Source organism: Pituophis catenifer, unplaced genomic scaffold (assembly GCF_029215685.1).
Source record: "Pituophis catenifer annectens isolate HBS135680 unplaced genomic scaffold, rPitCat1.0.hap2 SCAF_3, whole genome shotgun sequence".
Taxonomy (NCBI): domain Eukaryota; kingdom Metazoa; phylum Chordata; class Lepidosauria; order Squamata; family Colubridae; genus Pituophis; species Pituophis catenifer.
In genome coordinates this window covers 125378614-125395347 of record NW_027256883.1, presented here as the reverse complement: position 1 = coordinate 125395347, position 16734 = coordinate 125378614, and the positions used below count along the sequence as shown (strand labels likewise).

At 34.3% G+C, this 16734-nt stretch overlaps 1 protein-coding gene across 2 annotated transcripts in view; it reads left to right on the top strand.

The window, feature by feature from the left end:
- Nucleotides 1–16734, top strand: part of NTNG1 (netrin G1) — a 261252-nt gene that overhangs the window by 174125 nt on the left and 70393 nt on the right. For both annotated transcript variants that reach the window (XM_070939340.1, XM_070939339.1), the window contains exons 3-4: nt 3611–3783; nt 8067–8093. In XM_070939340.1, coding sequence (XP_070795441.1) covers nt 3611–3783; nt 8067–8093 — 200 coding nt within the window. The remainder of the gene's footprint in view (nt 1–3610; nt 3784–8066; nt 8094–16734) is intronic.

The following is a 16734-nucleotide window of genomic DNA, read 5'->3' as shown; positions in this document are numbered from 1 at the left end:
AGTCCGGAAGCAGTTCCATAGGTGGAAGGCGTAGACATTTTGGTGAGGTACCGACGTTTAGTACTGTAAGGAGCCCCAGACTGCCCCTGAGTGAAAGAGTGGGACATCTGCCAGTTTGAACTGAGGTAATGGAATGTGAGGCAAGTGGCAGTTGGAACTTTTCAGGTGAGGAAGGGAAGTAGAACGTCTAACTCCTTAGCACCAGAGCGTGTTAATATACTGTATATGAATATACTGTATATGAAATACTAATGATCTGATGGTAATTTTGAAAAATCCTTTCTTAGCGAGTACCTAGAAGCGAAGAAGAACATACGTACCAAATTTTAAATTTGTAGGCTTTACAGTCCTGGAGATGAGTGAGTGGATTTGGCTTTTATATATATAGATTTGTTAATATTCCTACTAGAAGTATATTGAACAACTATTCAGAAAATGACATTCTTTAAAATATGGAAAAAATGCATATATTAGATGCCTAGTTATTTAATCTAGAATTATTTAAAACTAACAAAAGTTTGCTTCGTTCTGGAGGATATACATGTAAATAGTTTGCTACTTGCTTCTGGCCAGATTTCTCTTAAATGAAAACAAAATTTGGCAGCCATTCATCGGTAATAGTTTAATTAAAATTGTGCCCAGGTTTTCAGTTGCTTTTCTGTAATTACTAGTCACTCCATGGAATTAGTGTCAAATGCCCACAGAAGAATCTTTCTCAATACCTAATCTAAAATAATCAAAAGGATAACCAGCCAGGGATGCTAAATTCTTGAGCACCTCTTCAGCCTCTCTGTGAAACAAATTCTAAACCATTTGTGATATCTACTGAAAAGAAATTGCAATGATTAAATGGGGCTTTCATGCTAAAAGCATCTTTATTCTTTTTAGAGGATTTTAGCCATTTTAAGGTATTTGAGACATTTTCTGGTTTAATTCACATATATGAAATACACTTTGAATGGTAAGAGGTAGCCTAGGAATCTCAAAAACTGGCCAGTAATTAATTTAACAAGATTTTGTTTAAACTTTATATTGTCATAATTTTTTGAAATTGTTTCAAAACAAGTTTTGAAATTGTCAGATTTACTTGAGTTCCCATTCCAATTATTTGTATTACATTTTTGAAGGAGGCTGCCTTCAAGTCAGTATTGACTTCTACTGACTGCTTGAATAAGTCCCTGCATTTTTCTTTGTAAGTGTTCCAAAGTTTTCAGTCTTTTAGAAGTTTTCCAAAAAGTTATGAGAGAGAGTGATTTTGTGCTTAAATCAGGACTAGAACTCACCATCACTTGGCTTCTAGCCTAATGACTCCACTGAATTATTATGTCATATACAAATCCCATTTTATTATAAGAACATTGAAAGAAAATAACAACAAAAATTGGCTTACAACTCCTGAGATCTAACATGTAAGAATGAATAGGGGTAATGAGGGTTAATTAAGTCAAAGACCATTTGGTTGGGATTAATATTACGTTATTTCAGAGTCATCATATGGTGGAATTCCATACTATTAAAGATGAGTTCTTATAAGATTTACTTACAATGATGCTTTTCATTTTATCAGAACAATGCTCTGGTATCTGGGTTAGAAATCAGGGGAGAATGTTTAAAAATTAAGGTAAGAGCTTAAAATCATGTTTTGGGGAATTACTTTTTTTATTAGAATTTTGCAATACAGTAAAAATATCAACATAAAAATAAGAAAATGAAATAAGAAGAAGGTTATTAGACAGGTAGCTGAACTTTGAGGATACTGGCAAACACGGCTCATATTCTTATCTCAACACAGACTAATTGATCAGAATACAACAGTGCCTCTTTGTCCCATGAAGCATGATGAATTTTTGCCCATCAGACCTAAACTAGTCAAATTAACTAAGAAGTTTCACGAATTTTCATTCTTTTATTCATAGCAAAAGTAGGAATATTGTTTGACCAGTCAAGCTTATAACAGTTCTTGTGTTCAGACACTATTTGTCTATCTTGCAATCTTGTCTTTGAATTTGACTTGTCAACTTGAGCTAGATTCTGTATGCATTCCAAAACAACCTGGGAGATATAAATTCAGGACTATTCTGTGAAATGAGGATGGAATTAGTGTAGTCTTCTCAATTTGGTCTGATTTCTTAGTTGAAAAAAGTCCTGTTTCAAGAGCTCTCAGAAAAACGTTTTATTTCAAGCATTCTTCTCTGAAGGGCTATAAAATAATCTTTATTGAATGGCATCTTCTTTTTCAACAGCTTTTTAGTTATAATTCAAATTAAAGGCAAAAAACAATATGAAGAGAGGTTGATTTCTCAACAGCAGGTAGTTTATGTCTCCCTTCTCTCTCTCTCTCTGTCTGTCTCTCTCTCTCTCTCTCTCTCTCTCTCTCTCTCTCTCTCTCTCTCTCTCCCTCCCTCCCTCCCTCCCTCCCTCTCTTTCTTTTGCTGATATTTAAGTATATACACTCTTAATTCATGCTACTTAACCGGTCACAGGTTATTCTGAAGAATTCTAGAAAATACAATTTGAGAACTAATTATCGAGAAATATGTGTTGTTGTGATGCCTCACTTACACGCACCACAGTAAATGGATTTTATTCAACACACATACACACCGCAGTTCCAAAAAAGCCCATACCGTGTACATTTCCAGCTTCTGTTTTGTGTAACAAAGTTTGGAATTTTGTTACATGAAACAGAAACATAGAACAAGAACAGAACACAGACCAAGGAACTGAACACATTATTCTAGCAACGTCCATCTCTTAGGGCAGGATTAAATAGGCAGGATTAAATGCAGCCCTTCACAGAGGACAAAGTTGACTCCTTGCAAGTACTCTGGCCAACTGTTGTTGCAACTGTCTCCTCTCTGCCTTGCATATCCTTGGATAGGAAGGAGGCATGGGTTCCACCTCCTCATACTCGCTGGCAGCTGCTCATGTCCCTTGCCTGGAGTTTCTAAGCTAACCTGTTGCAGCTGCGACTTCCTTGGCTCAGGCTCAGCCTGCCGTCCATCCGATCAACTCAGCTGTGGCTGCTCTGTTGGGTTAAAGCCCTCTGTTCCCTGATCCAAGCCCCAATGCCACTCCGTGCTTGCTTCCCTTGAGGTGCCAGGATCTGGCTCATCCTCCTCTTCCACCTCTGAATTCATATCTAACGAGGGGTCTGGAGGCAGATCCATGACAATTGTTAGTCTCTACTCCTGTACACATACATAATACAATATATACAAAAATAAAACTTCCAATTGCCAAGACTTAAAACAAGACTGAAATTAGAATTAAGTCAAATGTGTAGTTTCTAGAATGAAGTAGAATAATGCTGGGTTAAATATATGTAATTATTTTGATCAGAGCACAAGACTCATTTCCTATTCTTTTTCCTGAAGTTATTTCAATACACAGTATAGATACATCTCTTACTGCATTTGTTCAAGTTATTTGAAATAGTTCTGGGCTGTTCATTCTAACCAAAGTTAAATTTCAGCACAAGAAATTCATTTTTTATTATGTAGACTTCAGTTATTTGTATACTTATTGCCAATCACTGAATTTCAGCCAGAACAACACTGACTGAAATTAAATTGAAAGTGTGCTAATGTCTTGCTTTTTCTTTTATCAGGTGCAAGTGTAATCTTCATGCCACTGGCTGCAAAGTTGAAAATAAAAAATTACTATGCGAGTGTGAACACAATACCACAGGCCCAGATTGTGGGAAATGTAAGAAGAATTATCAGGGACGTCCTTGGAGTCCAGGTTCCTATCTGCCCATTCCTAAGGGCACTGCAAATATCTGTGAGTGCACAACATTACTACTGTAAAACCTTGGGACCTTGGGTTAAAAAAAATCCTATAAAAATTCAGAACCAAATTTAAAACATGTCTGAAATGCTATGGCTTATTGGAATATTAAAATCTTTATGGTTTGCCCAGTGTTATGCATCTTTACTTATTTGGAATAAGTGCAGTGGGCTATATTCTTGGATAATGGTGCAAAAGAAATTATCTGTTCAAATAAATCAATAAGGAAATTGTGATCTATCTCTTCTGTTCTATCAAATTTGCAATGTACACACACACACATGTACATACACCACACACAAATACAGAGTTCACATATAAGATATGTTTTTCTTTATGAACACAGAACTGAGATAGTATTAAATGTCCAAAAATCTAATGCACCGAATTTTAAGTTAAATTTCTTCAGTCTTTATCTAATTACTACTCAACATTGGCTCATACATGGTTGTCAAATTCTGATCTTTAAATAAAAGTGCAGAAATGGTTCAGTTTGATACTCAATACTTTGTTATGAGGTCAACGATCCAACCATTTTCTGTGATTTTGAAAGTGTGTGAGCCAATTATGAAAATGTTATGGCAACTTCCCAATTTGACTAACAAATGTATTGCAAATGTCTCATCATGTGACTGTACTGTTCTTTACCAAATAATGTGTCAGTGATTTTCACATGAATTTTATTTATAATGCATTAAATTGCTTGATTGAAGACTGACTGACTAAACCCCTTTTTATGAAGTTAGATAGCCTGAATAGGTTACAAATTGTTTATTTTTTAAGAATGTTTTTAGATTAACTATTATTATTCACCATGCATAAACCCAACATTTTTGTTAGTCTTAAGACTTTTTGTTGAGTTGTGGCCAGTTTTAGATGTGTGTGAATTTCAGGCATTGTTTGTCATAGAAATGTGTTTTATTTTCATCTATGTGTCCACTGGCTCTTAAAAATCATGGTGTAATGTTCCTTAGAATGGATCTGATGTCTTCTAAATATCTTTATATACTATACTTATATAGTAATTACTATATAAGAGACACTTTGTTCCTCCTGCTTCCAAATATCAATCATTCTTGTAGGATTATTCAGTTTATGGGTACATTCAAAATTATATTCTGGGGACCTAATAATTTTGATGAGATGGATAAGAGATGGAGTACAATTATCTAAATCAAGTGGGACTTAGTATACTTTTGACTCTTAACACTACCCATACATTTCTCTTTCTGTGTTTAATAGGAATATTGAGAGTAACACAGTATAGATTGCAGACAAAAATGAGGGGAAAAGGCATTAAAGTACAATATCTATCAATGTCTTTGAATCCCTGGTAATTAGATTTGCATACCTGAACTCTTGAATGGGGGGGTGGGAAAAGCTAGCAAAGAATCAGCCATTAAACCTTGCAGTGTAAATTTGTAATTTGTAATAGTCTAGAGTCATCCTGTGTAACCTGGGCAGCCATATACATTTCTTGAATAAATAAATAAAATTAAAATTTGTAATTTATATATGTATTTATTAGTTATATATAGCTACCCATCTCACATATGTGACTTCAAGTAGCTTACAATGAAATAAATAGCATACCTAAAATATAAAAATAAAATAAAATAAAACACATAAGAGCCAGGTATCATCCAACCAAAGGTGGGATTCACTTACCTTCCCTACTGGTTCGCAAATGTGAACACATGCACCTCCTCTGCGCATGCGCATGGCCTTCCGTGCATGCTCTTTGCTCACACATTATGTCCATGTGGATGGGCAGAGCCTCCCGCAGTCACCACTACCGGTTCACCCGAACCAGACAGAACCGGCTGAATGCCACCTTTGCATCCAACCAATTATCCAGCCAACGAGATAAACTCTATAACATCTCCAGGGCCACAGGCAAAGGCCGTAAACTAAGTTTTCAAGGCCTTATGGAAGGCCTGCAATGACACGGCCAATCTAATCCCTGAAGAAATGATCTTCCAAAGGACAGATGGTGCCATAGCAGAAAAGGTTCTCTTTCTAAGCCCTACCAGTCAATGCTCCTTCACTGACTGTACCCACAACACGCTCTCCTGCTGAATTGGATAGGATGGATAGAGATAAATGGCATTTTATAAATATTTGATAGCTCTGGTTTGTATACAATTAAAACACAAACTTTGGAAGTGGAGAAATGGGTGGTTCTATGATTTACATAGAGCTGAGGGTGGGACTCTTGCTAAATAATTCTGTAAACATTAAAAGTTTGCCAACTTGCTCTATGGTCTCATAGCCCATCTGTATGAATTCACAGATGTCCACTCAGCTGCAATGACAGGTAAGTACTAATTCTTAGTATGCTTCAGGTTTATGACAAAAACAGCAATATGTCATATTCGGAACGTTATCTCACACTTCAAAGCAACAGCTGTAAGGAATCAAGCCTCACAAATGAATATTTCAGGAAAGAGAACCTTATCTAGCTTAATGTAAAAGTCATAGTCTAAGTAACAAGCCATGATGAGAGCATGAAATTATAAAATTCGTAGCAAGCAAGATGAGAAAAAGTGAGCCTTCAAAAAGAATGAGAAAATATTTTATAAAGCATTAACTTCTAGTGGAAAGGACACTTTAGACCACTGAATTAAAACTTAGAAGCTGTGTTCAAGCTACTCTCTTAAACATATTGAAAAATTATGGGATTGTTTTTTCCTCTCACAGAATTCTGAAATAGAAAACTCATTCTGAATTCTAAATTCTGAAATAGAAAACTCAATTTATCTCCACTAATTTCTATGATATCTCCCAATTATTCATTCTAGTGAGGGGAATGTCTCTTTTGTTTTATTTTTTAGAAGTTCCACCCATCTTATCAAACCCAATTTATACATTACAAAAGTAGCATCCACCCGCAAAAACAGATAACTGATTGGATTTTTCCTAAAGGAGACTGCAGGATTTCTCAGGTTAGGAAGTTTGTGTATGCTATCAAAATTTGATCAGAGTGACATTCAAAATGAAATTTGAATAGAATTTCAGAATAGCAATTTTATCTATATAGACATAATGCTTAGGCATTATGATGATAAGAGATAGAAAGAGAGAGATCCCATTTGTTTTCTCTATCTTTGACTGTAGTTAACTTAAATGGGTAAATGGTCAAGCCTTGCTGAAAGTCAGGTCCTTGTTCTCTTGTTCTGGTACTATTGAGGGAAATCACACAATTTGTAACTTCCAGTACCATATATGTCTCAGAAAAGAAATTAACCAAATTTAACTAATTACTTCAATTGGAATGTGTTGTATTCCACATCTGCATCCAACATACTACATGGACAATGCTTTATTGGATATCTATTGTAGCCTTTGAGCAATATCCTACTGTATACCTGTTGCTGAGTTACAAGGGAAAAAATGGAGGGGTCTGCGGCTAAATTATAGGTTATAGGGTGCATGAAAAATCCATAGTGATTGTAAATTTGTTCTTGAAGCATACTGAACATAATACTCAGATTGAAACATAGGATTAACTGTTCTTTTATTATTCTGTTCTGGTATTTAATGAACATTCTTTTGCCTTTGCAGATGGAATGATGAACCAGTTGATCTTACATATTCAGACTGTCTTTCATAAATGATATTCTCTGTGGCCTTGCAGGATTTAATTGGTTCCTTTTCTCTTTAGAGTGGGCAAGAAACTACGGTACTCTAGTCCATTCTTATGAGAAAATGCCACCTTGTTCTAAGAATGTATTAAACGCACCATGCATAATTCACTTTCAAGCTATTTAGCTACTTCATAAAATTACTGCTAAATGTGTTACTCTTGTTCTCTTTTGTAACTTATTATAAAGATCCTTGAAGCCTCATTCAAGCATTAGTATTCATTGGATACACAATGAGGGTGTGTAGTCCTCATCCACTTGAGTCATGATGGCGATATCTTAACAAGGCAAAATATCTAATATCTTAACAAGGCACACATATGAATCTTTGTAAGAAGAGAGCCTACATGTGTACAAGTGTACATAGTATACATCTGTATATACCTCTACATATAGTACTAATATCTGTATATATGATAGTGTAAAGTACAGGTGTATAGTGTATATGTTTCACACAAGCCAGGGATTACCGTATATAAAATGCTTGGCTTTGGCTAATTCTGTCCTTTGCTTCTTGATACTTATTCTTCATCTTAATATCAGTGCAGCCATGTAAAAGCTCTACTGTATTAGTGTCAACATGTTTCCATTCCTAACCAATATTCTTTTTCTTCTTCTTCTTCTTTTTTCCAGGTATGCCCAGTATTTCCAGCATTGGTAGTAAGTAATAAAGAGCAGACTTAGGCCAGCTTGGCTTGTTGTCCAGACTCTGAAAATCTATTTTTCCAACATCTATTTCTGTTTTCTTTAATGCCTGCTTTGTGATAACCGGAAAAATAGTATTATCTCCTTCCTTCAACATCTGCACATCATAAATATTTATGTTGAGAGGGACAAAGGCTTTATATGTCTCCTAACACTGCCTCTTGCAGCAAATGGATATTCCATGATCACCAAACAAAAGTGATGGGAAGCTAAAAGATATCAATCAAACTGAGCTAATATTTTTCAAAACAGGTATTGTAGAAGTACAGAGGACCCTCTAAATTTTTTTTTACAATATATATTCCAACAACTACAGAAAATAAACTAGCTGCTTAAGATGGCTAAAACAGAACAGGGAGTTATAGGAACTTATAAGAAGTTATATTTAAATGATTTCTGTTTTATAGTTTTTAAAATTAAGATGTTTTAATGCTAAAACTTATAATTTAATAATTTGTATATAATTTAATAATGCACATTTTCCTATAATGACACAGATTGTAGTTTTAACAATATTTAAGCCATTTCTATTTTTTCAAATAAAGATTTTTTTATCATTTCTCTATTGATTTTCTATAAAGGAACCAAACAAAGGAACAATTTGAATCATATTTGCCACTGTGGATTGCTAACAAAAATTTCTGACCTGTGGCCCACAAAGTAGTTTCTTGTGTCAATGTTAATCTGAGATTTTGGCATCTTTCCTGTTTATCTCACAAAGTTCTTACAAAGATTCTTATTTTTATTTTTATTTTTCAGTGTTGAAATAAAGATTTAAATCATAATATTATGAATGCCATTTTAGTATAAAAATAAATTAAATTGTATTTAATTTTGGAATCCTATGGATGCCATCTAAAATGGTCACATTGACATGGTACCTCCTGTTGCCAATTGCTGGCTTATCTTGTGGTGGTCAGAGGTTTTTGATGACAATGTTGTGATACTTATAAAAGAAAAAAAAAAGAAACCTAGCTTAAATTAAGGTCATTTCAGTTAATTTTAATAATATCCTTGTTTTTTATATAAAATATTTAAATATAGTCTGTATTGGAAATATTTTTAATACTATATTTGACTAAGTCAAAAGTTGTTTTTTCCTAAGTCAAGTAATAGAATAACCTTATAGTATTCTTAAGATGCTAAAAGAAACTGGAGTCCACATTAATTTTTTTGTCAAATATGCATTGTGACACCACAATTCAAAATGCACTCTTAGATACTTATGACTTCATAACACAAGTAGGAAAGGGATTGAGTACGTGTTATGATGTATACTTCATTCTTTGGTCCCCTTGGACAACCATTCTTACAGATGATTGTGAAAAAATAACATGTAAAACTAATAGTGAAGTAAAGCATGTCCATATTCTGATAATATTGCCATGTTCTGCCAAATTTCCCATACATAAAACAATATTTTAGTTATTCCTACCTGTTGTTTGATAACACTTCCAATTTTTCCCCAAATATATTTAGTTTCTATTTATTGCCAATGCTCTACTTTATTGCTATCATTAATAAAAAGAGCCACAGTGGCACAGTGGTTAGAATGCAATACTGCAGGCTACTTCTGCTGATCACCGGCTGCCAGCAGTTTGCCAGTTCAGGTCTCACCGGTTCAAGGTTGACTCAGCCTTCCATCCTTCTGAGGTGGGTAAAATGAGGATCCAGATTGTTGGAGGCAATATGCTGACTCTGTAAAACTGCTTAGAGAGGGCTGTAAAAGCACTGTGAAGCAGTATATAAGTGTAAGTGCTATTGCTAATATAATCTACAAATAGCAAAACTTCCCCTCTAATCAATAAAAATATAAAGAAAACTATACCAGTTCAGATTGAATTCTTTGTAGTGTCATTATTTTCTGTAAAATTGCCCAAATAGCAAATTTATACTTTTTCAATTTGGAATATTGTGTGTTCATTATTTGATCAATGGATGAGAAAAACAACATTATAATATACATACATACATACATATATATATCATCTTCCTATATAGAGAATCTAAATATCTACTCAAATTTAGACAGGAACAGGAAGAAATTGAATATGAAATATACTGAACTTGTAAGAGAAAAATGCATTAAAACTGAATCTTGCTAAATAAGATTTATTTATCCACCCAATAAATATGGTTCTGAATCTAAAGGTATCTGAAATATCCTATTCAGCATAGCTGAAGTTTGCCTGGAATGCCACCTTGAATGCATGTGTACAAAAAGGATGAATAAATAAATAAATAAGAGTATTCTACATATATTACTTTTTGTCCCTCTGACTGACATTCTTTTTATATTTTTAAGACATTTTGCTCACATTTGGATTATTAACTCTTGGGAATAAATTAGCCATATTGCTTGATCTGGAAGGGTGGGGAAAATAGAAGAGAACTAAAGAAAGTCAGGAGGAAAATACTATTGTTCCTATATAAAGAGACAAACAAAATTGTTTTAAGTAACAGAAATTGATATATGGTAAAATAGTTCTTGTGCATTTGACTGTTGTTACTGTTTTGCATGTATTTATGTGGTTGTAATGTCATCTTACACTCTCATGGAGCTTTTTTCACTGCATTTGCCATCTCTGAGCATCAGCAGGTTATGGCCTTAACAGAGAAACTCAACAGCTTTAATCAGAGATGATCTGGAAGGATGCACTGTTGCCTTCTTTGAATTTTGGATGCTTTATGCAAAAGAATGACCAGTATCATTTGCTTTTGTTGAAGGATTTTGAAGAGTATCTTCAAAAAGTAAACCTCTTTTATGCATTAAAGGTAACTCTAGTTCATGTTTTAGAGTTACTGGAATATGGTTCATTGATACGATACTCTCACAATGCACTCTATCGAAGAAAACAAAATTCCTTGCCACATTCTGATCTACTGTATTTCACAGTAATGAACACAGCCTTCTAAATAGATAGGTGATAGATAGATAGATAGATAGATAGATAGATAGATAGATAGATAGATAGATAGATAATAGATAGATAGATAGATAGATAGATAGATAGATAGATAGATAGATAGATACCAAGTTATTTACATGATTTCAAGAAGCTTTTTTCAACTGTGCATACACAGGATATGTGTTCATGTTATACAGATTTTCATATTGTAGAGCAAAATGTTATCAATATTGCTTGCTATAGAGTACAGATCTCTTTATTTTGATTTTATCAGTTCAGTAGAGAAAGGAGAAAAAATGAAGAGAAAGAAAGAAAGAGAAAGAAAGAAAGAAAGAAAGAAAGAATTTTTTAAAGTAGATGCCTATGTTAAATTACTGAGATTCCAGTGATCAGAAAAAGGCTGTAAAGGATGTATAATAAACACACACATACACAAAAACACACAATATGCATATATAATTTTCCACACATATACATATATATATACATATATGCGTGTGTGTGAAATTGTAGAAAATACAGAACTATAGGGATGCATATATGTGCATGTATTTGTATTTTCTCTCATCTCAGTGAAATTTGCAATTACCTAGTATGTGTGAGTGTACGGTTAAAAAATCTTGGATTAAAGTAGTAGATCATTCCTGTTTTTGCACAGTGCCAAGAATGGTCATTTTGACATCCTTTCTGATCATCTCCAGGATAATTACAACAGAGTTTTCCCCATTAAGGTCATTTGTACCTTCAAGTGTCTTTCAGTTGAGTAATATGTACTTGGTAATTTCCTACATACTTGATTCCAATGCTGACCTTTTCAACACTTTTCAGCTCAGGCTGGGGAAACCAAAACTAAACAAAACTGGTGAGATGGTTAGCAATTAATGAGTCCCAAAACCAATTTTAGAACACTGTGAACCTTTTTTTAATAAGTTTATTTCAACATAACACTCAATACAACCATTTTTAAATTATCATAGTATAGGCAAATATGTCAAAAATATTTTTCAGATTGAATATTTGAGAATAAATCTTGTTCTTTTGTGCTTTCCTTAGATAAGTGTTAGGTAATTAACAATTTCAGAGGTTCAGGCTCTCCTTCCTGTTACAAGAGACATGATACATTTGTTCACCAGGCTACTTCCAATTGTTAAGTGGATTGTCATATTTTTAGTTTGTCTGAATATAAGAATTCTTTTTATCTAGACCAGGGGTGTCAAACTTGCAGGGGTCACATTGTCGTCACATGACATATCTTAACTTTTTCCCCCTTCACTAAACTGGGCATGGGCGTGGCCAGTGCATGATGCATCCAGGCCACGGGCCACAAGTTTAACACTCCTGATCTCGACAGTAGTACCAGGAAAAGGGTTATTTTAAGTGTGTTTTCCCATACTGCATAGAATATATGAGTTTATTAATGTTAGAGAATATTCAGATATATAACCCTCTCTATCTCGAATAGCTAAAGTGCAAGTTCTGTTTCCATCATGTACCAACCCATTACACTTTCTTTGCAATAGCCTTACTAGTATTAAAATCTTTATTTTATAAAGCGTGAAAAACAAAATCTACCCTTACAGCTTGCAATGCACTCTGCCTTTCTTTCTGGTCCTCTGCCTTCCATCTCTATGTTGTCACTGCCTGTCACATCTGCATAGCTAAGATTGTTATGTACCAGGTAGGTATGCTGTCACTCAACACATCCAGTTCCTAATCCGGGTTTCTCCTCCTCTAGCCCAAATGAAAATAATCTAGTTTGGAAGCCCTGCTCTAAATGAACTGATTCTTAACTAAATACTGCATCTAATCTTCCTTCAGTGCACCATAATGTCACTAATTATGCTAAACAGGTAGTTAAAAAGAGCACAGATTGATAGAACATAAGATTGACATGACACAGAAATAGTTTCACTGGGATGATTGCCACCCCTAAACCCTATTAGTAATAAAAGTGTTGTAATATAGGGGAAAAATGAGGCATTAAAATACAAAACCAAAGTGTGAAGCTATTACATTATATTTATGTAGCTGTTTTGCTTTTAATTATCCAGTTCAGGCTGTAATTGTACCTGATGGTTTCTCCCAATACTAAGGTACACCTGAATGGTTCTTTAATGAGTATAGCAATATATGAGAAATACGGGAGAGTTCATTTATATAGCACAGATTGTGAGATAAAAAAGAGTAAGGCAGAAACTCTTCAAACCAGAAATTTGTCAGCTCTGATCCACAACTGAAAAGCTAGATGTGGCAAGGAAATTGAAATCTATTTCTTTGCCATCCTAACTAAGCAAGCTAGGAGAAGATGCAGTAGTGGTTAAGAGTACAGAGATGGCGTGGCAAGAAAAAAGACAGATTTTTATATGCCATTTATAATGGAGAGTTACCAAATTATTTTTAATATAACTGAATGGCCAAGTTCAGTGAAACATAAAAAATAAGTGGACAGATTTTTTTTTTAAAGACAGAAAGAAAATAGAGATTCAAGATTGATTAGGGTGACCTTACTAACCTTTTGCTCGTATATGTGGTTCCTACAAACTTAGTAAACCTTATATATCGATCCTTCATGCCATATTTTATTTAACTCTTATGAGCAATATCTTCTCCAAAAATAAGCTGTTGCTTTTTCTATCAGACTAAGTTATTCATTCTATAGAAAATATTTTTATAACACTAGTTTCAGTATAAAAAAGCTTTGCAATTAATTTGCAATTAATTATATACATTTTTATTATCATTCTAACCAAATAAAAACTGAAACAGTGTTTCCATGGCTAATTCTTTCAGTTTATGATACCATTTCCTGATTTTGTATCACAAAAGACAAATATCCTTTTCTTGCATTACCGATTAGCAATTGTCAATTGTTATATCTCCTACTTAATATATCTAGGCTGCAAAACTCTGAATGGCCAGTAGATAACCCCAGAGGCACAGGAAAAACTCTTTGCTGCCATTTAGTAGTTGTGTGGATTGGTGTACCAACCTTATTCACAGTGAATCTTTACTATTTAAATGGGAGATAGAGAATAAAAAGCAGACAATTCCACATAGCAATACATATAAGGCAAAATGGGTTTATGGGAAATTATCCTATCATAGTCACTAAGAAGTTGTTCGTTATTGAAATTCTGACTAAATGAAAATTAGGAAATATGATAAACTAAGAAATAATTGAATGTGATGAACAGCAATTATTGCAAGGAACTGTTGGTATCAAGGTGGAGTGGTTGGTATTTGTAACTATTTGGAGAACTTAAGAAAATACATATTCCACAGAAAATGCAACTTGGTTCACCTAAGTATTTTTTTCTGTTTAAATCCAAAGAGAGATAATTAATCATGGCTGATGTATGATAAGAAGCCACATTTATCTTATTTAGGGCATATTTGCAGTTATTATTGTACTGGCATGGCATAAGTCTTACAAGGCCACAGCAAAAGAGCCTCTTCTGCATGCCATTTAACCACAATGGTCTTCCTTTGGTCAAAATACACAAAGTTGCCAACTTTTTGGTATCTGGACATTATCTAGTATTAACATTACTCCAAAGCTCATCAGAACTGGAAACAGTTTCACAACACATGTAAAATACAAGGCTTCAGCCGTTTCCTTATTGCCTTACAAGTGGAAACACATCACCAAAAAAGGGGGACAAAGGGATATGACAAAAATCACATTTCATATTTATTTATTTATTTATTATTAATTCTATAGTGTATGCCACCCATCTCACCTAGAGGTAACTCTAGATGGCTTACAACCAGATAAAAGGATATGATTTCCACATTGGGGTACTGCTGTTTTCTTATTTTGCCAAAGGTTAAGAACAGATGGGGGAATAGTTTCTGTTTTTTTAATCTAGACCTGTGTTAGGCAGCCCTTCAGACAAAGAGTGCTTTCTAATGGGACTGTGCAACATCAAGGGTTAGTGGGTCAGAGACAGAAAGGGCAATCAGCAAAAGAGAAGGCCAAAGCAGTTCCTGGAGAAAGCTAGATGTTACCAATAGTGCTAATTATATTTGATTTTGCAAATCAAATTACACTAGTGTAATTTTATTTTAAAATTGGACAACAGTCAAATAAGGTTTAGGCACTTATAGTGAAACAGTAAAAAAAAAAAAGACTATTCTTTTCGTTTCATTCTGAAGACCTCACAGCAACTTAAATAATATTCAAATGATTCCCTTGAGGGTGTTGTTCCCTCTGAAATTAGGGTTGACATATGTTGCTATTATGTTTTCAGAGATAGATTTGTTAGAAATCAGCAGCTGAGCTTTTGCACAACCTGGACATACACATTAACTTCTCGTAATGTCTGGAAATAGTTGTGTGTTAAGTAGAGGAAATACTTCAATTGCCGAATGATCTTAACTTACAGTTCAGATCCGTTTTTGATGCTATTCAGACCTCTGTCAGGATGTTTTTCCCTCTTGCAAATTGTTCTTCTGCATATGCCACAGAGTCCAGGTTTCCCTGGACTGTGTCACTTCAAATTACATATAGGACAATTGGATCTGAATGCCATTGCCAATGCTACATAAGTAGATAGCACTTCAGCGAAAATACTTGGCAAGACTGAACGCAAACGTGTGTGTGTGTGTGTGTGTGTGTACATGTGTGTGTACATGTGTGTACATGCACGTTATAGCCAACCCTGCTGCTCTTAAGGCATTATTTTGCTATCCCATAATAATAGAAGATGGCGGTTTTGCTGCCAGTGTTGAAATAGGTACCCAAATACGAGTTGTTGATAAATTTGTCTGTAAATTAAAGTACTTATTTACATAATTGCAACAGCTTAATTTTGTCCTTTAGTTCAGAACATTAAATATCCCAGTTCATTAAGATGCTTAAGATACTGGAGATTTTGAAAACAACAACAACAGTGTAATCTTTATGTAGGGTGTTATAGCTTCAGGTATGATGAAACCCCAAGCAGAATCCACTCGTACCATTTCCTGTTGAAAATGTGTTTTTATTACTAAAACATGGTGTTTTTCTTACAAAAAGGAGAGATATTTCTTATTTACAATAAGCTTCTTTATCCCATGTCTGTAAACTATCTTAATCAGAACACTGTTCAGTTTCCCTTATGTAGGTTCACTAGTCTAGCATTTATTTCTATGCTGTTTTACTATTCTTTCTTTAAATTGCTTTTCTAATTTTATAGCTCTAAGTTAAAGTTTCTATATTCTATCCTTATCTACCTATTTTATCCAACTATAGCTCTCTCACTATTCTTTCTTAGTCTTTATTGTCTTAAAATCTACAGTCCCAATACATAGCCTCTTTTCATTTTTCAGCTCAATCTTTGCTCTATCAATCCTAGGCCCAGATCCAGGTACCACTAACACCTTCTGCCCTGGTTGTTTTTGTGGCTGAACATAATTTCTGCTGTCAGCTGCCCTTGACCGTTGTAATGTTGGGGCTGCTGCTAATATTGCTTGATGTTACTATTGGGCAGTGTCCTCTTGGCCCTATGAGACTTCTTCTATTTCAGTTTATTTAGGTCAAGGACTATGTTGATGAGATTCAGTGGCTCTTTGCTCAGACCTCTGTTTCCATCTTCTACTTGGACTTTGTACATCGCACTTAGGTTCTTCTGTTTAAAACACTTTTGTCCCAGGTTGCCTTCACCAACTTTTGCCCCCTGGATCCTGGTTCTCCCACCACTCCCACT